The sequence below is a fragment of the Leucopleurus acutus genome (assembly GCF_964270905.1).
Source record: "Leucopleurus acutus genome assembly, chromosome: 2".
Taxonomy (NCBI): domain Eukaryota; kingdom Metazoa; phylum Chordata; class Mammalia; order Artiodactyla; family Delphinidae; genus Leucopleurus; species Leucopleurus acutus.
In genome coordinates this window covers 111,236,404-111,260,755 of record NC_139143.1, presented here as the reverse complement: position 1 = coordinate 111,260,755, position 24,352 = coordinate 111,236,404, and the positions used below count along the sequence as shown (strand labels likewise).

The following is a 24,352-nucleotide window of genomic DNA, read 5'->3' as shown; positions in this document are numbered from 1 at the left end:
ATATGAAGCTGATACCATAAATGCATAGTCCCCTTCACATTTTAGATACTGTGTATCCTTGACAGGCTAAAGATCAAGCAAAATTAGGAACTGGCATTTTTAAGAAATGAAATACTTTGTTTACCTTCACATCCATTGAAGCTTGTTTGGTTTTTCTTCTAGGTCTTTCAGGCATAAATACTTAAGTCCTCTTATTTCTTCTTGTTATCGGTCTATTTCACCATTTACCACCAGTAGAGGTATAATGAGAATGAAGCATGTCCCTTAAAAAAACAAATACAGTATTCAGAATTTGTCTAATACTACTTGTAGTAATCACTTTTCTACATTCAATTTTTTAAAATTGTGGTAAAATGTACCTAACGTGAAATTTACTCTCTTAATCATTTTTAAGTGTGTATTTCAGCTCTATCTCAAGCTGAAATATAAATATGTATATTAAGTATATTCGTACTGCTCTGTGACCAATTCCTAGAACTTACTCATCTTGAACAACTGAAACTCTGCCTATCAAACAACTCTGCATTTTCCCCTTCCTCTAGGCTCTGGCAATTCTATTAATACTTTCTGTGTCTGTGAAATTGACTACTCTAGGTACTGCATAAGTGAAATCATACAGTATTTTTTTTTTGACTGGTTTATTTTACTTAACATAATGTTGTAAGGGTTTATCCATGTTGGGAAATGTATCAGAATTGCCTTCCTTTTTAAGGTTGAATATTATTCCATTGTACAGATAATACCACACTTTGTTTATCCATTCATCTGTTGATGAACATTTGGGGTTCTTCCACCTTTTCCATATTGTGAGTAATGATTTTATGAACATGGTGTCCAAATATCTGAGTCCCTGCTTTCAGTTCTTTGGCTATATACCTACAAGAGGAATTGCTAGATCTTATGGTAATTCTATGTTTAATTTTTTTGAGGACTACCATACTATTTTCTGCAGTGGCTGATCTATTTTGCATCCCTACCAGCAATGCACAAGGGTTCTAATTTCTCCACATCCTTGCCAACGCTTAATATTTTTTGGGTGTTTTCTTTGTTTCTTTTTTCTTGACAGTAGCCATTCTGATGGGTGTAAGAAATCTCATTGTGGCTCTGATTTGCACTTCCCTAATGATTAGTGACACTGAGTATTTTTTCATATGCTTGGCTGGCCGTTTGTATATCTTTGGAGAAATGCTATTCAAATTCTTTGCCGATTTTTTAAATTGGATTGTTTGTTTTTTTATTATTGCGTTTTAGGTGTTCTCTATACAGTCTGGATTGTAACCTCTTATCCGATATATGACTTGCAGATCCTTTCTGCCATTCCACAGTTGCCTTTTCACTCTGTTGATCATGACCTTTGATGCACAAAGTTTTAAATTTTGATGTTTGGTTTATCTATTTTTTCATTTGTTGTCTGTGCTTTTGGTGTCACATCCAAGAAATCATTGCCAAATCCAATGTTGTAAAACTTTTCCCTATGTTTTCTTCTAAGAGTTTTATAGTTTTAGCTCTTACGTTTAGATCTTTGACCCATTTTGAGTTAATGTTTTTATATGGTTGTAAGGTAGGGGTACAGCTTCATTCTTTTGTATGTGGATATCTTTTACATTCAGTTTTCTACTATAAGGAAAGATTTGTGTCTGTAAGTGTTGGAAACCCCAGTGAGCTACTTTGTTTAATGGTAAATTTATTGAGAAGAGATATTTATTGATTTATTTATTGATATCTTTTATTAATTTGATTTTTTTAATTGATTTGATTTTTTAACTTGAGCTCAAGAAGAGGTTGAACTGTTCAGCTGCTGGAAGTCCTGGGATGCAGCTAGGTCACAGGGGAAAAAAAAGTCAGGATCTGAAACACAGCCAGAGAGCCAGAGACCTTTGTTGTCTGCCTTCCTCCCTCCCTCCCTCCCTCCCTCCCTCCCTCCTTCCCTCCTCCCCGCCCCGCCCCCCCCCCCCCCCCCCCCCCCCGCTCCTTTTTGGGCTTCTTTTTATGTGTTGGCTTCATTCTTTCAGTGCAGACTGGCCTTTTTTCTCCACATGGCAGGAAATATACTCACCACCATTCAGTTTTATGTCTCAGAGATTCAGCTCTTGTACTGATCTCAAAGCTGTATCAGGTACAAACACTTAAAAATTCCAGTAAGAGAACTCTTTGGCCCAGCCAGATTCAGTTTTCTATCTCTGGATCACTTAGCTGAGGCCCACAAATAGGGCCGTTTGTCTTAATCTGGTAATTCCTAAGCATGTTAACCGTTAGATATAGGGACCCCAATTAAGAAAAGGGATACTAGTCAGTCTCAGATATCTAATACTACCGTTCTGCCATAGTATGATTTGTGTCCCATTTTACAAATAAATATGGTATTGATCACCTGTTAAACAGTAATTAGAGCTCAGAGCCTCTCAAATGTTGAAAGATTGAAAATGTATAGAGGTGATTTTCTGCTTAAAATTTTTTGAGGTATCTTGTACCTCATCATTTAACTGTAAAATGTAGTTTAAATAAAAATGAATTAAAGTTTTGAGAAATTATTTGGAATACTTTATAATTTTCACTAAAACTCATGTAAACATGACAAAACTAGAATGGGTAAAAAATATTAAAATCAGCAATTTAAATATAAATTAGTATGATATATTTAATATCACATATACAATTAGGATATATAGAGAATACTATAATATTTGGAGAAACCCATTACATTTAGAAGCCTTCTCAGGCTACTGAAGGAAGAGTGTTAATTCCTCTGTATCCATAGTGCATGATCCTAAGGTTCTTAGAAAACATGGATGAAACACACACACATCAAAACAAAGTATTAGCTTATCTATGACATCTATTATAATTTCTATAATATGTATTGTATCTGTCTAAAACTTGGTTTTAATTAATTCCTGATTCATAACATGCTATTCAAAACATGTCTTACATATAAAAACTGCTATCATAATTGGTTACTTGGAGAATCTCTGGACTTAGAAGAGAGGAAAATTTCAAAAACAGTAGCCTAGGGAAACTGACACTAAGGGCAGATTTCTTTTTCTTTTTTTTTTTAATATTTATTTTATATTGGAGTATAGTTTGATTAACAATGTTGTATTAGCTTCAGATGTACAGCAAAGTGATTCCGTTATACATATACATGTATCTATTCTTTTTCAAATTCTTTTTCTATTTAGGTTATTACAGAGTACTGAGCTGAGACAATAGGTCCTTGTTGGATATTTATTTTCAATACAGCAGTGTGTACATGTCAATCCTAAACTCCCAGTCTATCCCTCCCCCTCACCTTTCCCCTCCCCCGCCCCAGATAACTATAGATAACTATAAGTTTGTTCTTTAAGTCTGTGAGTCTGTTTCTGTTTTGTAAATAAGTTCATTTGTATCTTTTTCTTAGATTCTGCATATAAGCAATATAATATGATATTTGTCTTTCTCTGTCTGATTTACTTCACTTAGTATGATAATCTCCAGGTCCATCCATGTTGCTGCAACTGGCATTATTTCATTCATTTTAATGGCTGAGTAGTATTCCGTTGTATATGTGTACCACATCTTCTTTATCCACTAATCTGTCAATGGATATTTAGGTTGCTTCCATGTCTTGGCTATTGTAAACAGTGCTGCAATTGAACACTGGGGTGCATGTATCCTTTCAAACCATGTTTTTCTCCGGTATATGCCCAGGAGTGGGATTGCTGGATCATGTGGTAGCTCTATTTTTAGTTTCTTAAGGAACCTCCACACTGTTCTCAGTAGTGGCTGTACCAGTTACATTCCCACCAACAGTGTAGGAGGGTTCTAAGGGCAGATTTCTTCTTCTTTTTTTTAACATCTTTATTGGAGTATAACTGCTTTACAATGGTGTGTTAGTTTCTGCTTTATAACAAAGTGAATCAGGTATACATATACATATATTACCATATCTCCTCCCTCTTGCGTCTCCCTCCCACCCTCCCTATCCCACCCCTCTAGGTGGTCACAAAGCGCTGAGCTGATCTCCCTGTGCTATGCGGCTGCTTCCCACTAGCTATCTATTTTACATTTGGTAGTGTATATATGTCCCTGCCACTCTCTCACTTCATCCCAGCTTACCCTTCCCCCTCCCCGTATCCTCAAGTCCATTCTCTACGTCTGCATCTTTATTCCTGTCCTGCCCCTAGGTTCTTCAGAACCTTTTTTTTTTTTTTAGATTCCATGTATATGTGTTAGCATACGGTATTTGTTTTTCTCTTTCTGACTTCACTCTGTATGACAGACTCTAGGTCCATCCACCTCACTACAAATAACTCAATTTTGTTTCTTTTTATGGCTGAGTAATATTCCATTGTATGTATGTGTCACATCTTTATCCGTTCATCTGTAGATGGACACTTAGGTTGCTTCCATGTCCTGGCTGTTGTAAATAGAGCTGCAGTGAACATTGTGGTACATGACTCTTTGTGAATTATGGTTTTCTCAGGGTATATGCCCAGTAATGGGATTGCTGGGTCGTATGGTAGTTCTATTTTTAGTTTTTTAAGGAACCTCCATACTGTTCTCCGTAGTGGCTGTATCAATTTACATTCCCACCAGCAGTGCAAGAGGGTTCTAAGGGCAGATGTCTTGAGAGAGATGAATTGCCTAAAATATTTTTAGTTTAGGAGGAACCTGCCTGTTTTACACTTACATATTTAAGACAAGCCAGAGATTTATTTGACCTAATAAGCATATTATGTTAAAAATTCAAAGCAAGGATTTGTGGGACTTAGTAACCAGTCACACCTTGGTGTGTATTTTTGCCGACTTCAGACTGTTTTCTTAGAAGGCCCAACTGAGATCAGCTGCTTTGAGGGGATAAATTCTTTGGGTATGCTTTTATCATTAATTTGTTTTTAAATTAAAAAACAGTATATGATCACTGTAACACATTTAAATTTTAGTCACTTCCCAGCCCCTCTCCCTAGAAATGAGTACTATTAATAATTTGTTGTGTCTTCTTCTAGGGCATATGTTTTCCTAGAATAGAAGTTTTGATTTAGTGGAGTACAAGAACATTTTGGACCATGCTGTAGTTTTTCTAGTGGCAGGGTAGGCTTGGATGGAGTCTTAGTGGTTTGTATATGGTTTCTGAGGGCTTTATTGGGGCTTGGGAAGAGCTTCCCGTAGATGGGTGACTTTACATAAGAGAGGCAAGACAAATTTTTAAAAATTGCTGAGGATTAACTGTGCATGCTCAAAAGGTAAAAGTAATATTACTTTCTTCTTCCCCTTCCCTCTTGTGGTATTTGTGCTCTTCCTCCCAGAAGCTAGAGTTCAAATTAGTGTTGTTTATGCTGTGTTTAAGCTATGAGTACGTTAAGACTTTTGTGTTAATATCTGTGGTAGTAGTCATAATTCTTTCAAGTGTCAGAAGCCCAAGTCATATTGGTTTAAGCAAAGAAAGGAATTTATGGCTTATTTGACTGAAAAGTTTAGGGATCTGGGTACTCAGAAAAGTAAGAATTTCTCTCTTTTTCTCTTGGTTTTGTTGTCCTTTCTGTTGATTTAATACCCAAGTAGGCTCTTTACACGTGGGGCCTCCAGGATTGTGTCCTATCAACTTAGCTTCAGCATAAAGAGAACATGTTGATGAACAACAAGGACCTATTGTACAGCACAGGGAACTCTGCTCAGTATTCTGTAATAACCTAAATGGGAAAAGAATTTGAAAAAGAATAGATATATTTATATGTATAACTGAATTACTTTGTTGTACACCTGAAACTAACACAACATTGTTAACTATACTCCAATATAAAATAAAAATTAAAAAAAAGAAAAAACATATCTTACCAAGAATTTCAAGAGAAATTTTAGCATTGACTTTGGCCTGGATTAATGGGCCTGGATCAAATAAGTGTTTCTGGACTATTATATGTGACCAACCCACCACAATTACGTAGACGTGACAATAGAGGAGCTGTAGTTTAGGTTATGCTAGGCTGTACTAGAATAATAACTCCCAAATCTCAGGGACTTTACGCAGCAAAAGCTTATTTCTTGCTCATGCAAAGTCAGCCACAAGGCTAGGTGATAACTCTAGTAGTCCATGTGGTAACTCAAGAATCCATACTGTTTTCACCTTGATCTTAACATGAAGCCTCCACAGTTGCTTCATCAGGGAATGAAGAAGCCCAGACGTTTATGCGTGAACTATAATGCTTTAGCTTGGTACTTAACACAGAGCTAACAGCCCATTATACAGAATTAGCCACATGGTTCTGCCTAACTGCAAGTGTGCTGGAAAATGTGTGAAATAATAGGGATCTTTATTTCTTTATTTTTTTTGCGGTACGTGGGCCTCTCACCGCTGCGGCCTCTCCTGTTGCGGAGCACAGGCTCCGGACGCGCAGGCCCAGCGGCCACGGCCCACGGGCCCAGCCGCTCCGCGGCATGTGGGACCCTCCCGGACCGGGGCATGAACCCGTGTCCCCTGCATCGGCAGGCGGACCCCCAACCACTGCGCCACCAGGGAAGCCCAATAGGGTTCTTTGATGAGCAGAAATATGTCTGCTACAAACTGTTACAGAATAAAAAAGTGTAGTGAGTGATGCAGGTAGGCATAGACAACAAATGTCAATTATAGCCTATAACTCTAAACAATGCTTAAAATGTTGATATACAAAATTATGTTCAGAATTTGAAACTACTTGCTCTTTGGAATGTTCTTCGCCCAAGTTTGACTTGTTTTTATTTAAAGTAATTCAGGGACTCATGGTTGAAAATCACTGACTTTAAAAGTAATTTCCAGCATGCAACCCATTTATAGGTTGGAGACTGTGGTTATAACCATAATAAGTTAATCAGTTACCTCATAATTGCTGATTTCCATAGATATTATAGTTTAAACCAGTACATCTCAAATTATTTGTGATGATGGACTAGTTTCTTTTAAAGTTTCTACTGATGCTTTTATAAAATACAATAAAAATTTAATGCTAGAAAAAAATGACATAAAAGGAGACATGAAATACAGGCCCTACTTTTTTTTACTGTTAGATTCAACATTTATAAAACTACTCTCAACTTCTGTACTTAGCTTGTTGTGGGATAGGTAATGAGGAGTCTGGACCTTTACTGGTCCATGGATCATATTTTCAGGAGCGTGGTATAAAGGACTGTGGTTAATGCTTTGCAAATATTGTCTACTTTAATTCTCATAACCTTATGGGTTAGAGGTACTGTGTATCACCATTTATAGAAAACTGGGCACAAAGAGTGTGAGTAAATTGCCCAAGTTCACACAGAAGCCACACAAAACCCACGTAGTCCATGGGTTTGACTCCAGTTTGACTCCAGAGTCCATGTGCTTGTCTGCCTCTGATTTTGCAAAGATGAAATGAGGTAGCATTCTAGTCCGAGACTGTCAAGAATGGACATAGATACAGGCAGAGAAAGTTACAGTTGGAATTAATTCATTTGCCTAAAGAAAGAGAAGGTTAAGGATCACATAGTGATTTTCATATAAAAGTAGAGTTACAGAGGATACTGACGAACTATTCTTTTATCCTGTAGTGGGTCCGCATCTGTTTACATTTTACCTTAGTTAGTATTATAATCCCTGATTTACAAAAGAAAATAATGATAGTATTTCCTTGAAATACGTGTCTTTCTGCCATAACTCAGTTTCATATACTGAGTACTTTGTTTCATATACTGAGTACTTTGTTTTTTTTATTCTTCCTCTTAATTCTTTTTAGTTTGATAGCATAATCAACCAAATTGTTACTATTACACTCGTATAAACATAGAAATAACATTTCTTTCTACAGGAATCAGTATTTTAAGGAGAAAATGTAAGTAATGATTGTCTATTATGATGGTAATAGGCAATCATGTTGCTGTCTTAATTTTTTTACATCATTAAATTCTTGATATAATGAAATTGGAAACTTTCAGAGTATTTGAATTTCAACAACAGTATTTTAGTAAATTTTAAAAAATCTTCTTCCTATAGAAATCTGGTTAAGAAGTACTGTCCCAAACGTTCCACCAAAGATGAAGAGCCAAGGTAAATTATATACCTATTTACGATTGCATATTAAATTTTAAAAGAAGACCTATATTTTTGTTATTTAGTAAAATAAATATTATGCCATTAGCTTTTTATAAAGATTTTTAAAAGTTTATTTTAATAAAAAATCATAATGTTTATGAAAGAGGAAACTACTGTTTTTTCTTATGAGGTTGCATACTTCAGGGGGCTTGATAATAGCTTTTTAGAATAGTTGAAGTGTGATTTCTAAGTAATAGGTGGACTGGGACTCCACTTGAATGATGTAGTCTCCAGAAGAAAAGGGTTTTTTTTCCCATACTTTATTTTGTAGCTGTCAGCTTGTTAGATTCTTGCTTTTACTTTTACAGGTAGTAAAACAATTTGGCTGGTTGGTTTAAAGGATTAATGAAAAGGAATAAGGTTTTCAGGGTAATTTTGGAACTCTGAATAAAAGGTTTGCCTATGAGCAAACCTTTGCCTGTGAGCTTTTTGGCATTCTTAAACAGGGGGATACATGGATAGTTGTAAAATGCAGAAACAAAAGGAGACTAGACTTAAAACAACTTTGTGTGTAATTGTCAGTTGTTAGAGGATTCTCAGGTTTAGTGTTAATGGAGTCCTAGCTGAGCTGTCCACCTTCAGCTTATGTAAGAGTGTTCTGGCAGTGTATTCAAGTAGATCTATACATTTTAATACAGTGATTCTCTTTGTTTCTCTCCTTCCCTCCACACACATTCTTTTTACCCTTATTTTTGCCCCTTCTTACCCCTCTGTGGTGCCAACCATAGCGGCACTTCAATTGCATTCAGGATGTGGGCAGGCATACAGGCAGCTGTGTCCAGAGCTGATAGCAAAATTGTTCTGTAGATCACCCATCGAGATGCATTTGAGTGGTATAATTGGCAGGTTCTGTCCTCTAGAGCAAGCGTATCATCTCTGTAATAGGTTCAGCTGCCAAGCCTAGGAATCCAACCAAGTTCATTCCCAAGCTCAGGGCAGTTAATTGGCCACTTAAGAGATTCCAGTATGCTAAAAGAGCCTGCAGGTAGTATTCTTATTATTTTTTGACCCCAAATATCCTTTTATTTATAAATTAAGACTGCCCGAAGATATATAAACATGTACAACTTGAGCTTAAGCAGGATTCTTTTCATACAAAGTTAATTTAGAGCTAGTAGCTGAGATTTAGGTTGAATATGTTAAAATTTGTTTAGTATCAGGCTCAATCTGTACCTCACAAAAACATTTATAATGAAAGTAAAAATAAATTTCACCATTTTTAATATGTTTTTGTCAGGTTTACTTCGTGTATAGCCTTTTTTAACATCCTTAACGAGTTAAATGACTATGCAGGACAGCGAGAAGTAGTAGCAGAAGAAATGGCGCACAGAGTTTATGGTGAATTAATGAGATATGCTCATGATCTGAAAACTGAAAGAAAAATGGTAATTCTTGTCATTTTTATACAGTTATAATAGTATATGAAATATTTTCACAGAAATGAAGTAATTACTTTGCTTTTTAAAATAATGTATAGTCATACAGCATAAACTGGTTTTCTATTTCTCTAAATTTCTTCTAGCTAAAATTATCTCAAGACATTCTTGCTAATTTGTGATCCTTTGGATTTAAGACTGAGGTTTGCTAAATTCCAGCCAGTGGGACAAATGTAGTTTACTGCCTGTTTTTGTTTCCTAGTTACCATGAGCTAAGAATGGTTTTTACATTTTTAGATAGTTGAAAATGAAAAAAAGAATATTTTATGACATGTGAAAATTACATGAAATTCAAATTTTAGTGACTATAAAGTTTTATTGGAACAGGCGCACACTCATTCACTTATATATTGTGTGTGGCTGCTTTTGCATTATATTAGCAGAGTTGAATATTTGTAACAGAGACAGAGACCGTGTGGTTTGCAAAGCCTAAAATGTTTATTTGACCCTTTATAGAAAACTTTGTCAACCCCTATTTAGATAATCATGTATTTTCCAAGAGATTATATCTGTCTTAAAGATTATATTTAAAATATTTAAGTAATAGTCTATAAAATGCATTTTAGAGAATTTTTGCTTTACTAATAATCTATTCCTAAGTCTTGATAAAGTTTACATAATTAGTACCTTGAAAAAAAATTAAGTGAAAAGCCTTTTGGGGACTTTAGGCTTTAATTGGTATTGTAATTTAAAAATTTGTTTTGTTTGTTTTTTTTGGTTGTTGTTATGATCTTCAGCATCTTCAAGAGGGACGAAAAGCCCAGCAATACCTTGACATGTGCTGGAAACAGATGGATAATGTGAGTTATAGTGTTTTCATGTTTAACATAAAATTTTGTAGCATTTAGCTCTAAATGCTCTTATGCTTCATATCTATTTGAGTTTAATATTTCTCAATGTAGTATTATTTGTAATTTGACGTTGGTGTAAGTAGAGAATATGAGACCATTTTGTCTGTTTTCCTTTTTTCTACATGGTTCTGTACTTGTACCAATTCTATAATCTTCAGATAATTGTAAACATTTAGGAAGATTCTTTTTGACTTTGCCGTTGTTACTATAAAATATTGATAGAGGATAGAAGTAATAAGGAAATATTGATACATCCTAGAAGACCATGTGACTGAGACTAAGAGAAACTAGATTCTAGTTCTGCCTTTTCCTTAGCACCTGATTTTTTCTTGACTTCAGTTTTAGCAAATGAAAAATGAAGACAGTGAACTAGATTATATGAAATGTTTCTTCCAGTTCAGTGATTCTGTAATTGAGTGTTTCTAGTACTGGGCTGCTGGTCATAGACTATCTTACTGTAGGAAATAAAGTACTTTATAGGGCAAAATTATAAAAGCATAATAATTATTTACTTTAAAAACTTTCCAAAGGTACTTATTAATGTGGTTTTTCTTAAATATCCTGGCATACAGTCATTTGAAAACCAAGATGTTTACATGGAACATTTTATCTTCTTTACTTAAAACGTTATGCCAAATGATGTGCTGTCATATAAGGTTAATATTCTTTCTTGAGCCCTCATGTTAGCAAGCAGTTTACTCTTTCCCTGCATACTTTTATGATGGACACTGTATTCCTTGAAAATTATGCTGAAGGGAGTTTTTCATGTTAATCAATTTAGCTTGTGGTTGTTGGAAAAACGACAAGTCTGAGATTAAAAAAAAAAAGTATGCATATACGTGTACAGCTTTCAGCTTTTTTTTTCTTTTTTAAAGGCACGGATTAAAAGCTTAGATTAAATTTCTACTATATAACTGTCACTGATGTCAGATTCTAATCACCAGTACTGATTGAGAATTCTTAGGTATATTAATAGTCTCTTTTCATTTTTGTTTTGATTTTCTTTCTAATTGGTTTCAGAAAGACTTCTAGGGAGTGTTTACATTTATTAAATTCTAAATTTCCTTAACTAGCATCCTTAGTATCTGCCACCCAATGAATGTGTATGTATGTGTGTCTTTCATTTGCACAAAATAACAGACTCCTACACTCATGAGTTATTTGTCCCTTTAAAAACTGGAGTTGACACAAATCATTCCTGTTGATATGTGCTGACTTACCTTTAGAACAATTGTTAGTTATTAAGCAAAAGTCATAAGGGTCATAAAAAACAAGCATCAAAAAATGTAGGAGAGATTTCTTTAAGGCGTTAACAATATTGTGAAATAAAGGTGAGTTCAGCTCAACTCATGTTTATTGAAGGCATCTGTAACATGTATTGAGTCTGGTACAAAAGCAAATATGATATGGTCTTGTTTTTGTGGAGCCTGCAGTCTAGTAAGAAAGAGACACAAATATAATTTCTGTGTAATATGTAGAAATATGTGCAGGATGCCTTTTATAGTCCCATGTCTTCATGTCTAATCAAGAAAACGAAATTGTAAAATTCCTAACATGTTTGCAATAATTGAGAGGATATTTAAAGAACTAGGAGAGAAAGCTTGAATTAGTGACAGGGTATTGAACATTGAGAAAAAAAAATTTTAAAGACAGTTATTAACCCAGGATAAACAAAATAGGCCCCACTGACATTTAAGTTGAGGGCAGAAGACAGTAGCCTGTGAAGAAGATTTTGAAGGAATGGTCAGAGATTGAGAAGATTGACGCATCAGAAATGGCAGGTCTATCAGGTGGTTCCAAGTAACAGATCATATGAGTTTATAAGAACAAAGCTCGGAAACAGGTCAGTTCTAGAGTTGGTCAGTAGCTCAGTGATGTCACCAAGGCTGCTTTTTCTATCTGTCCACGTTGCTGTCTTGTCCATGGCCTTTTCCCTCAGACTTGTCCCTTTATGGTCAACAGTTGATTTAAGCAGCCAAGCACCACATCCTCATTCAGCTGCATGCGGAAGCAGGAGAGAGGAAGCATTTCTCTTCTGTTTCCTCTTATCAGGGAAGGAAAGCTTTCCCAGAAAACCCCAGCAGAATTCTTCATGGGTGCCTTTGACAGGATTAGATTACTTGACCATGCCCCAGCTGTGGGAAGGCTGGTAAAGCAAGTTATCAGCTCTTTTCAGCCTCCGTACAGGGAGGTGGGCTCTTCTGAGAAAGAATAGGGGAGTAGATGTGGCTGTTGATTAGTCTGCGACACAAAGGATGAAGAAAGGAGAATCTTTTCTGGAGTATATCCCTGTATTGTATAATGATATAATATCTTTCAGGGAAGGAGTATTTTTAATATTACTGTACTCATGATTCTTTTGCTGTTGCAAGGAAATTAGTAGGTAGATTTTTTTTCACAAACAATAGGACACTTAATATAAAAGTATTGTTGTGGGCTTCCCTGGTGGCGCAGCGGTTGAGAGGCCGCCTGCTGATGCAGGGGACACGGGTTCGTGCCCCGGTCCGGGAAGATCCCACATGCCGCGGAGCGGCTGGGCCCATGAGCCATGGCTGCTGAGCCTGCGCGTCCGGAGTCTGTGCTCCGCAACGGGAGAGGCCACAGCAGTGAGAGGCCCGTGTACTGCAAAAAAAAAAAGTATTGTTGTGTATGAGTTGCCTCAAATTACATCAAAATTAGTAGCTATAGCTGTTCAATTTGAAAACACAGCTCTGAACTGAGTTTCAGAGAATTAACTGTGGAAATTTAATTTTAATCTTCACAGGAAAGTGACATTCTGTATATTATGTATATTCAGGTATATTTATGCTTTGAATAAATTTTATGTATCTCATTTGATATCTCATACTAATAAAAATAGTAAGTACATTTAAAATTTTTACCCTGGAAACTAAGGGTAAACTAAAAGCCAGAGCAATAGTTGTTTGAGCTGATACAGTGGCATTTGAAAAGTGGTTCTAGAGGTTTTGGGGTATGGTTTACAGGACCTTGCTAAGGGCTTGGGGTTTAGTACTCACACGCTGACAAAGTTTAGGTTTTAGCTCTGTATGTTTGGAGAGTTGGAACTGAAATCCCTGTATAAAGTTTGACTCTTTGAAGGACTAAACCTTTAGCAAAAGGTGGCAGGAGCTCTGCCTACTGGCCAAGGGAGGTAGCGAAGAACCTTGTCTCTATCTGAAGGTCAAGGAGTAGGAGGTATCCTGTGAGAAATTTAAACCTTTTGACCTTGTAGTTATGAGGTTTGCACTATCTGAATAGTTTTGTAATCCTCAAGACAAGAAATTGACATTGTAACTGGTTAGGTAAATAGAAAATGTTGACATCCTGTGCTTTCTTCTGAGTAATTCTCAGAATACAGGTAGCAAGGCATATATTTTCCAGACAAGAAATTGGAAGAGTCTCTTCTGTGGAATTTAATTAGTTTGAGAGGAAAGACTTAAAGATACAGGCACCATGGTTTCTTCAAGGAAACTGCCTGGCCTTATCACTGTAGAGGAAAAGGCCATAATCCAATTAGCTTTTAAAATAAGAGCAGATTGGCAGGTATCCCCAGACATTTAAAAAAAAAATCTAATGTAGACACCAGAGTATGCAGAAAAACTAGTATGCAGGAAAAAAAGCAACTTTGAAGAAACAGTGACTGTGAAAGGAAATAGAAATTAAAAAGCAAAAACAAGCAAAACCCAGAACTATTATTAACATTTTCATAGGGAATAGAGAAGTTATTACATCCATGAAATAGGAACAAGATACTATAAAGAAAGGAACATATAAAGAACAAAAAAGAACTTTATGGTAGCAGAAATGAAAAGCTCACTAGAAAGAATGAAATTGAAGAAATCTCTCAAAGTAGAGCAAAATGACAGAGATTGAAAATATGAGAGAAAATATAAGAGAATTAGAGGGACTCATCCTATAGGTTCATTTTCAAGATAATAAGCATCTTAAAAAAGAGAAAACATAGAAAATGGATAGGCAAAATTAATTCAAGAAAATTTCCCCAGAACAGAAAGACATGAGTTTCCAGATGGAAAGGATTTTCCAGGTGCTCAGCACAGTGGATTCACAGCAAGACATATCTTCATGAAATTTCAGAACAATTAGGAGAGAGAGAAGATCCTACCAACCTCCAGAGAGAAAAAACAAAACAAAATAAACATATTTTATGCAAAGGATCAGGGATCAGAATGGGATCAGGAAGCCAGAAGACAGTGGAGTGGTACTTTTACATTTCTGAAGAAAGAAGATTTCCTACTTAGAGTTTCACACCTGGCCAAATTTTATCAGTTAAAATAGATGGAAAGGCATTTTCAGTCATGGAGACTTAAACAATTAACTCTTTTAGGAAGCTTCTTTTAGGAAGCTACTGCTGAATGTGTTCTAGCAAAATAGAGAAATGAACCAAGAAAGGGGCAGGTGTGGAACTAGGAAACAGGAGATTCGAATTAAGGGAGAATTGAAAGGAATCCCCAGGAAATGGTGAAGGGAAATCCCAAGGTAACAGTTATTCAGTAGGCCTAGTTTGGTAACCAGTTCAAATTTTAACAGGTTACAAACCTCTGGGTTCTTGATTTCATTAAGAAGATAAAATTGATAGAATTCTGAATATGTTTGAATTAACTGAGGAGAGATGTAAAGAATTGGGGACACTAGGGTTGAATTAGAGAAAAGTACATTGAAAACTAAAGCAAATTTTTTAGAAAAAGACATTAACTTCAGGATAAAAAAATACACAGGAAAGTAAATATATCATATGCTCAGTTGTAAATAGGTTTTGCAAAGTCATACTAATTTGAATTAAATTTAAAAAATTTTAGAGGTCATTCTGGGCAGGTGGTATTCCTGGGACACTTGGAAGAAACAACACAAAACCACTTTGGAGGGATGTTTCCACATTCTAAGCTACATTGGGACTCCATCAAAAAAAAAGAAAAGAAAAGAAAACAAGCAAACACCAAAACCAATCAACCAAACATATAAAAACCAAACAAAAAACACCAAACAAACCAAAAAAGTCATGCTTAAGATGAGCTTAAAATAAAAAATTACAAAATACATATGATTATTTTCCTTATTATAAAGAGATTGAGATACATAATGAATATTAACTCAGTCATGCCTATGATTTTTTTTCTTCACAGTCTTATGATGTCTGATATTTAAGGCACGTGGTTTGTAATAGTAAAATTCTTTGCTAATTTAGAAAAATTTTACTTGTGTAATTTTACACAGTACACAGTGGCAATACCTTAAAGTTACTTTCTTTTTTATTGAGGTATAGTTGGTTTACAATATTGTGTTGGTTTCAGATGTACAGCAAACTTATTCAGTTATATATATATATAAATTCTTTCAGATTATTTTCCAGTATAGGTTATTATAAGATATTGAATATAGTTCCTTGTGCTATATAGTAAATCCTGTTGCTTATCTGTTTTATGTATAGTAATTTATATCTGTTAACCCCATACTCCTAATTTATCCCCCTGTTCCCTTTCCCCTTTGGTAACCATAAGTTTGTTTTGTATATACATTCACTTGTATTATTTATTTAGATTCCGCTTATAAGTGATATCATATAATATTTGTCTGACTTAGTCTGCTTAGTATGATATTCTAGGTCCATCCATGTTGCTACATATGATAATATTTCATTCTTTTCTTTATGGCTGAGTAATATCCCATTGTGTATATATAGCACATCTTCTTTTTTTTTTTTTTGCGTTACGCGGGCCCCTCACTGCTGTGGCCTCTCCCGTTGCGGAGCACAGGCTCCGGACACGCAGGCTCAGCGGCCATGGCTCACAGGCCCAGCCGCTCCGCAGCATGTGGGATCCTCCCGTACCGGGGCACGAACCCGCGTCCCTTGCATCAGCAGGCGGACTCCCAGCCACTGCGCCACCAGGGAAGCCCCTATAGCACATCTTCTTAAACCAGTTGTCTGTTGATAGGCATTTGGGTCGTTTCCATGGCATAGCTATTGTAAATGGTGCTGCTGTGAACATTGGGGTGTATGTATCTTTTCAAATTAGAGTTTTCGTCTTTTCTGGATATATGCCCAGGAGTGGGACTGCTGGATCATATGTTAGTTCTAGTCTTAGTTTCTTGAGAAACCTGCATACTGTTTTCCACAGTGGCTACACCGATTCGCATTCCCACCTTGTAGGACAGTTCCCTTTTCTCCACACTCTTTCCAGTGTTTATTATTTGTAGACTTTTTTGATGATAGTCATTCTGACCAGTGTGAGGTGATACTTCATTGTGGTTTTGTTTGCATTTCTCTAATAATTAGCTATGTTGAACACCTTTTCATGTGGCTGTTGGACATCTCTATTTCTTCTTTGAAGAAATGTCTGGGTCTTCTGCCCAGTTTTTGATTGGGTTTTTTTTGATATTGAGGTGTATGAGTTGTTTATATATTTTGAATATTAACCCCTTATCAGTCACATCATTTGCAAACATTTTCTCCCATTCCATAGGTGTTTTTATTTTGTTGATGCTTTCCTTTGCAAAAGCTTTTAAGTTTGATTAGGTCCCATTTGTTTAGTTTTGCTTTTACTTCTTTTGCCTCAGGAGACTGATCTAAGAAACTATTGTTGCGATTTATGTCTGAGAATGTTTTGCTTATGTTCTCTTCTAGGAGTTTAATGGGGTCCTGTATTATGTTTAGGTCTTTAATACATTTCGAATTTATTCATTTTTTTTTTGCGGTACGTGGGCCTCTCACTGTTGTGGCCTCTCCCGTTGCGGAGCACAGGCTCCAGACACGCAGGCTCAGCGGCCATGGCTCACGGGCCCAGCCGCTCCGCAGCATGTGGGATCTTCCCGGACCGGGGCACGAACCTGTGTCCCCTGCATTGGCAGGTGGACTCTCAACCACAGCACCACCAGGGAAGCCCTCGAATTTATTCTTATATAAGGTGTTGAGGGAGTGTTCTAATTTCATTGATTTACATGTAGCTGTCCAGTTTTCCAAATACCACTTGCTAAAGAGGCTGTCTTTTCTCCATTGTATATTCTTGCCTCCTTTGTCATAGAGGTGTGTCGTAGGTGTGTGGGTTTATTTCTGGGCTGTCTTTTTTGTTCCATTGATCCATGTCTTTTATTGTGCCAATACCATGCTGTTTTGATAACTGTAGCTTTATAGTATTGTCTGGAATCTAGAAGGGTTATGCCTCCAGCTTTGTTCTTTTTCCTCAGGATTACTTTGGCAATTCTGGGTCTCTTATCGTTCCATATAAATTTTAGTATTATTTGTTAACTTCTAAATGAGATAAATCTAATTTTATTTTACAGCATTTTAATTTTTTTTAACAGAGTAAAAAGAAATTTGAAAGAGAATGTAGAGAGGCAGAGAAGGCACAACAGAGTTATGAAAGATTGGATAATGATACTAATGCAACCAAGGCAGATGTTGAAAAGGTAAGAAATAATCCAAACTGACTTTAATATCAAAATATTATTACTTGCATATGGAGAGTAGTTACAATATTTGTGTTGGTATTAGAGTTTCCTCAAGAGATACACTACATCTAAATCTAAGATACACAAATATTTGCATACTTTACACATAGTGGTCTGAGAAAGTAATTAGAATAAAATTAATATATTAATGTCAACTGCATTCTGAGTGTATAGGAAAGACATAGTTGCTATTAGGAATGAGTTTCTATCCTATTTAAAAATAAGATAGAAAGTCTAAGGTATGTTGATGGGGTATGCAAATAGAGGCTGGATAGTGTGCTTCCCAACTATACAGAAGGGAAAACATGATAAAACTGTCAGAAGTGTGATATCAACTATTTGTTTATTATTTGATTAATTCAGTCGTTCATTTTGGAAAACTGAATTCTCTCTTGTCATTCACTGACTGATTCTGGGCCAGATGTTCTGTAACATTACTGTTGGTAGGATCAGCCCTGTAACTTTTGCTGCTTAGCTTCTCCTTCTCCCCTGCTGTATGTTCTTTATCTTAGGATATTTGACACAGTGATAGTGCTGAAATGTTGGGATTTTGAAAAATAGATGAACCTTACTCCATGTTTTTGTATATACAAAGGCCCAACATTAGTATATTTTCTCCTTCGAATTTTGTAATTTCCTATAGCATCAGAACAAGAAAAAGCAAGAGGAAAGGAATAATTTATTTTCTACCTTCCATTTTCTTTACCAGTTTTTAAAAACCCCCAAATCATATACATTTCAGGTTACAGTTACCTTAAAGTTCTTCTAGTATAACTTATGATGGCGTTTATCTTGTCTACCCTATTTTTAATAACATATCTCTTATGATAGTAAGTTCCCTGTTATTGGGAATATAGAGTCTTAAAATAGTCTGTTCATTTTTTTTAAAAAAACTACCATTTCCTTATATTGACCCCATTTGTCTCCCTGTTCAGCTTTAGTTTCTTTGAGGTACCAGAAAAATAACAAATCTATATTTTTCTCAAAATAGGTTTTTAGATATTTGTAGCAGATTATCTACCCCTAGATGAACTATTGTGTTTCTTCACCTATTGCACATATGAAATACCTTCAAGTTACTTTTCAGACATCTTCAAGTTAATACTTTCCTTTGGATACCAATTTAACCAATATTCTTTGTTACCTCAAATTGGGTATAGTTCAGTCTGATCAGTTCTGAGTTTGATTACCTCCTTTGTTTTGAACACTAAATTTATGTTAATTATACCCTAAATGTATTTTGGGCAACCACATTGTTTGGCTTGACTCTCATTGAGTTTATGGTTAACTGAAATCCCCATGTCTTTTCACATATGGTGTGGTATAAGAATATGTGTCTCAGACAGAACTTGTACTGTTGGTCTTTTAAACGTATATGCTACATCTGTATCAATTATTAGATTTGATCCTGCTGTTAAGATTTTTGGATCCTGATTTTGATCATCCACTATATTAATTTCCTTCCAGGTATCATGTCATACACATAATGTGTTATCATTACTTGATAAAAATGTGGACCACAACACTTGCAAACAGCCCTATTTTATATATGGGAAACTTCCTTGCTGGTTGACATTGACTCCTTAAGAACTCCTTTGACTTATTATCAAACATCAATTGAATACATAGTTTATGTACTAGGCAAGTTAGGCGAACTCTTTAACTGGACTCTCATTTTTAACTTATTCATTTTGTCTATAAAGGTATCTTTAGAGACAGGTCAGACGTCTTGAAATCTAGATATAACATGTCTACTAGTTAGTTTCATCTAACTAGTTCAGAATTTTTATGTTTATATCTTCCTTTTTTATTCTTATTTGTTTGCAACCCCTTTAATTATTAGAGAATTAGGAAAACTTTGAGGTTTTACTTTAGATACCAGAGAGTAGAGGAATTCTGTTTTAAGTGACCAGGAAGGGAAGGGAACATAGTTTCAAGTTACTACTTATGAAAGTTTAAAAAAAAAGCATAAAAAAACAGGTGAAGAGGGAGCAGGCCGAGTATCTTCCTAAAGAAAAGGAAGTCAGTTGCACAAAACCGTGAATATACGTAACGCTATCAAACTGTACACTTAAAAATGATTAAGATGGTAAATTTTATGTTATGTGTATTGTGTGTTTTGCTACAATTAAAATTTTAAAAAAATTTGATGAAATATAAAAAGAAAAAGAAAGAAAGAAAGGAAAGGCAGTAGATGTGAAACCCAGAATATGCCAGGGAAGGTGTCAATTGTTTTAGCTTCTAGCCTTATTCTCTTACATAACCTGCTGGAGCCTTTCTCCCAGGCCTTGGGAATCACAGCCAGTGACTTGGAACATGAGGAGCTTCCTCTGAAAGAACCATTGTGGGTAGGGAATATTCTGGAAACCTTTTATTCCATCATAGTTTGTGAGAGGAGGGAGAAAAGGGAAAGGAGTGAATGAATGTGTACTTAACGATCCCAGGTTAGAACTTGAAGTGTATTTTTCTGTAGAAATATTTTGGGCCATGGTGTTTAGTTTTCATAGTACTTATTTATTTTAATTTTCAAGTACACTGTGGATTAAATGGATTTTTGTGGACTTATCTGAGATCTTGACTGCCATGTATTTCTGTAGGTCAGTTTATTTCTGAGTTCAGAAGAACTAACTTATAGACCTACTGTTAGAAGGTTAGGGATTACAATTGTAAAAACTAGAATTAGAATAATCAAGTGTATTCGCAATGTGCTTTTATTGATATAATTTTCAAAGCACTCTCATCTAACATGATTTATAGCTTGGAACACTGAAAAATTTTCAATTCTTATTTTGTTTTTTTCTATTACTTTATAACAGTTGAGAAAATTGTTTAGATTTCCCCTCCAATAAATCTAGATTTGTGCTGTTTGTATTCTGATGTTCTCACCAATGAATCAGTAGATGGTACTAATATTCTTATTCAAAAAGCATTTCTATAAGACCTTCCTTGAGATGAACAGAACTATATTCTAAATAAGCATTCTTTAAATAAAGTACCTGTGGATTTGTATAGCGGTAGAAATTATTGTTAAGCATTACATTATCCCCAAATCCCATTTTTACTATTATTTGGTTTCACTGTGGTTCTGGGTTGGATATAACTGGATTATGTTTAAAGAAATGTTCTACTGCTAACTTTGTAACTGTCTAAATTATTCCTGATGCTATTTTTCTCTTCTGATTAAAAGCTTACTATTTCAAACCATAATGCTGTCATTTATTTAATTAAAAAAATCTGAATTTGTTAGGGAGAAACTTTATTTTCATGGATTATTGTAAGGGAGAGGATTTATTATTGCAGTAAGAAAAAGGGAATATTGCAACAGGGAGACTGGCCATAAGATCTGTAAGCCTCTCCTTTACTTTTAAATGATATCAGTAGTTAGAAAAAGTCTCGTTTTAGTATAACTTCTAGAAAAGTGAATTAGCTGTGATTTTGTTGCTCATCTTGTCGTTGGTGATGATTTGGACCAATTTGCCTCTAGGCTAAACAGCAGTTGAATCTACGTACACATATGGCTGACGAAAATAAGAATGAATATGCTGCACAATTACAAAACTTCAATGGAGAACAGCACAAACATTTCTACGTAGTGATTCCTCAGATTTACAAGGTAAAATTTGGAGATGTGAAATTAACCTAATTTTAGATACGGAAGAGCTAGTCTTTAAATGTAAAACTTTAAAATTTCAGGCATCAATCAGAATGTTTCTAGATTCACTAGTTAGTCATCAAGATTGGTGATAAGAAATTTATGATTATAGATGTGAAAAGTAGATTTTTTCTGACTGAAATCACAGATTTTTCTACAGATTTATTAGTAGTATATTAAACAGTTCACTCAAACAGACATTTTCTAGATAAATTTTAATACTACATTATTAAGTCTTATGAGATGGGAGAATTCATTGGAATTGTGTATTGTAGTCTGCTCACTTAGAATTTGGATGTAGCTTTTTGACACTATAACAGAATCATTGGCATTAGTCCAGATGGCAGAAATAAATCTTAAGAAATGCATTTGCTAGCCTGGTTTTTGCCTGCTTATCTTCCTAGCTGCCAGATCATAAATGTAATTCAGGCTTATAAATCCCATCATCATCATTTGATGATACTAATTGCCAAACGGCCCTCAGGTAAGGACTCCGGAGGTTAAATTATGTTACCGCCTATTCTAGAAAGAAGAGAAATTAGAGAAAAGGGATTTAGTGAAACAGTGTTGAAAACAGTAGTACCTGAGAGAGCAGAGCTTTTGTGAAAAGAGTGTCAGTCCAAATACACCTTTTTTTTCTTGGAGGCAAGTTAGAAGTACAAAGGAAGCATAGTGAGAGGTGGTGGACTAGAGAGGGTATCAGATTTCAGTCATTTAATCCAGAACGTCTAGTCAGCCTGTCCTCACTCTTTGGTGCTTTTCTAAACTTACCAGCTACGCCTTCGTATTCTGGGGAGACCTTAACTTGGAGATCCACTGCTTTTCTGTGTTTTGGGGCTTGATCCTTTTGTTTGTACTTTGCTATGGAACAGTCTGGCCACTTTGTGATGCTGGGCGCAGTTCTTTTGTGAAAATGCAGGTTTCAAAATAAATTCCCAGGCTTTGGGAAGTAAAGAGGAAAAAAGTAGTATGAAGGCTTTGGGAGCTAGGGGACTTCAGCAGTGTAGTTGCTTCCTATGAGAAAGAAAGGTCATTGTTGACAAATAAGAAGTGTCAAAAAATGCCTTTAAGTTATTCGGCATAATTGTGTCCTGGCATAATTCTTAGTGCCATGTGCCAATGAATTTTTGAATTGTAGGGATTCCGTACATGTATCACTTTGACCTTGTGGCTTCTTGTTTTTCCTCTTGTGTCTCCAACCTTTCGATAGTCACTTTGAGCTGTAGAATGTGGTAGGTTTGGGTACCCATTGGTATGCGGTCAACTGTGGAATCTTGGTCCAGTCAGATCTTACCAAAATGTTCTGAACTAACTTAAGGGTTTAGAATGCTTACACTTGTATATGTTTTATGCCAGTTGCTTAAAAAGGAAAAAAAATGTGTCAAAATTTTGTGTTAAAATGAAACTTTTCCTAGAGCATAAACAACAATAACTGCTCTGACTGAAGAATGAACGGTGGAGGTTGTATGAAACAGAGATCTGGTAGCCTGTAGGGGGTCCTTTAGAAGGCTTGAAAACTGTTGTCACCTGGTTTTAGGATATACTAAAAGCCTTGTGTATATATATATATATATTTTGCTACTTCACAGACCTCAAGTTTTAAGTACTTTAAGTCTGTAGCACTTGTTAAAAGGTATTTACAACAGTGTAACTGTTAGGGTAGAATCTTTGTGGGTTTTTTTTTTTTTTTTGGAAGGGGGCTGCTTCAGAATGAAAAAATTCAGTTTTCCTTTTTTTTTTTTAAATTCCTAATTATTAGCAACTACAAGAAATGGATGAACGAAGGACTATTAAACTCAGTGAGTGTTACAGAGGATTTGCAGACTCAGAACGCAAAGTTATTCCCATCATTTCAAAGTGTTTGGAAGGAATGATTCTTGCAGCAAAATCAGTTGACGAAAGAAGAGTAAGTGTTTTATAATTAATTTGAGTAATATATTTGGTTTAAGTTAGTGAAATGAATTGGGAAAGGGGGGAAGTAATTGATGGTTAGCTGATTTTAAGTTATATTCTGTAGAAGTAACTTATTGCCAGACTCCTCTGGGCTGTAAGGATCATTCTAAACACTAAAATTCTGATTGTTTAAGAGGAAAGAGTTCTAATGCTTCTCTTTCCTTTCCCCACTAATTTTTCAGTTCTACTCCAAGAGTATAACTAACCTATGAACTGTATGTTACAAACTGTATGATACTGTTAGTCTAGTGAAAGTTTAAAGAAGGAAATGGTCAGATCTAGAGTTGTAAGAGTTGCTTGTAACCACAGGAGTTGGTACTTGAGCTGCATTTTGAAGCCTGAGGAGTGTATGGAATGATGGCTCAAGAGAAAAGAAGGAGGGCATTATGAGTAGAAGGTACTGCCTTCAAGAAGCCCTGCTCCTCTTGAAGAAGTAAATCTAATCACATTATATCTTGATTAAGGTCTAGAAAAGGGCTTGTACCTGGTCATTTATCAGTAAATGTTGATTTAGTGACTGAGAAGCTAAGGTTAACAGAAAATGAGGATATGAGGGAAAAGGAAGAGAAGAGAACCAGTGTTTGGGGAGTGCCAAATATGTACTACGTATTTTAGTTTTCATGGCAAGTTGGTTTTATATGAGTGAAGGTCTTTCTTGTAACAGAATTTTGACTTAAATTTAAAAAAGGAAAGAAGATTTTGGGGTTCTTTGGGAATTCAGACATACATTTATATTTTGGTATAGCTGCATCCAAGGTTACAAATATAGTTAGGTCCTTCTCCTCTCTCCCTCTTCTTACCCTTTAGCAGATGATTGGTGGGGGTGGCATTAGTGACAAAAAAAAGTAAGGTATGACCTAAGGATGACTTTTGACTAAATGATAGGCAAAATGTACTACCAACAGAGATAGGGAATAAA

General features: G+C 35.5%; 1 protein-coding gene across 3 annotated transcripts in view; it reads left to right on the top strand.

The window, feature by feature from the left end:
• FNBP1L (formin binding protein 1 like) overlaps positions 1-24,352 on the top strand; it is a 119,069-nt gene that overhangs the window by 73,991 nt on the left and 20,726 nt on the right. For all 3 annotated transcript variants that reach the window (XM_082834058.1, XM_082834057.1, XM_082834059.1), the window contains exons 3-8: positions 7,979-8,032; positions 9,315-9,462; positions 10,251-10,313; positions 17,682-17,786; positions 21,313-21,441; positions 23,240-23,386. In XM_082834058.1, the coding sequence (XP_082690184.1) occupies positions 7,979-8,032; positions 9,315-9,462; positions 10,251-10,313; positions 17,682-17,786; positions 21,313-21,441; positions 23,240-23,386 (646 nt within the window). The remainder of the gene's footprint in view (positions 1-7,978; positions 8,033-9,314; positions 9,463-10,250; positions 10,314-17,681; positions 17,787-21,312; positions 21,442-23,239; positions 23,387-24,352) is intronic.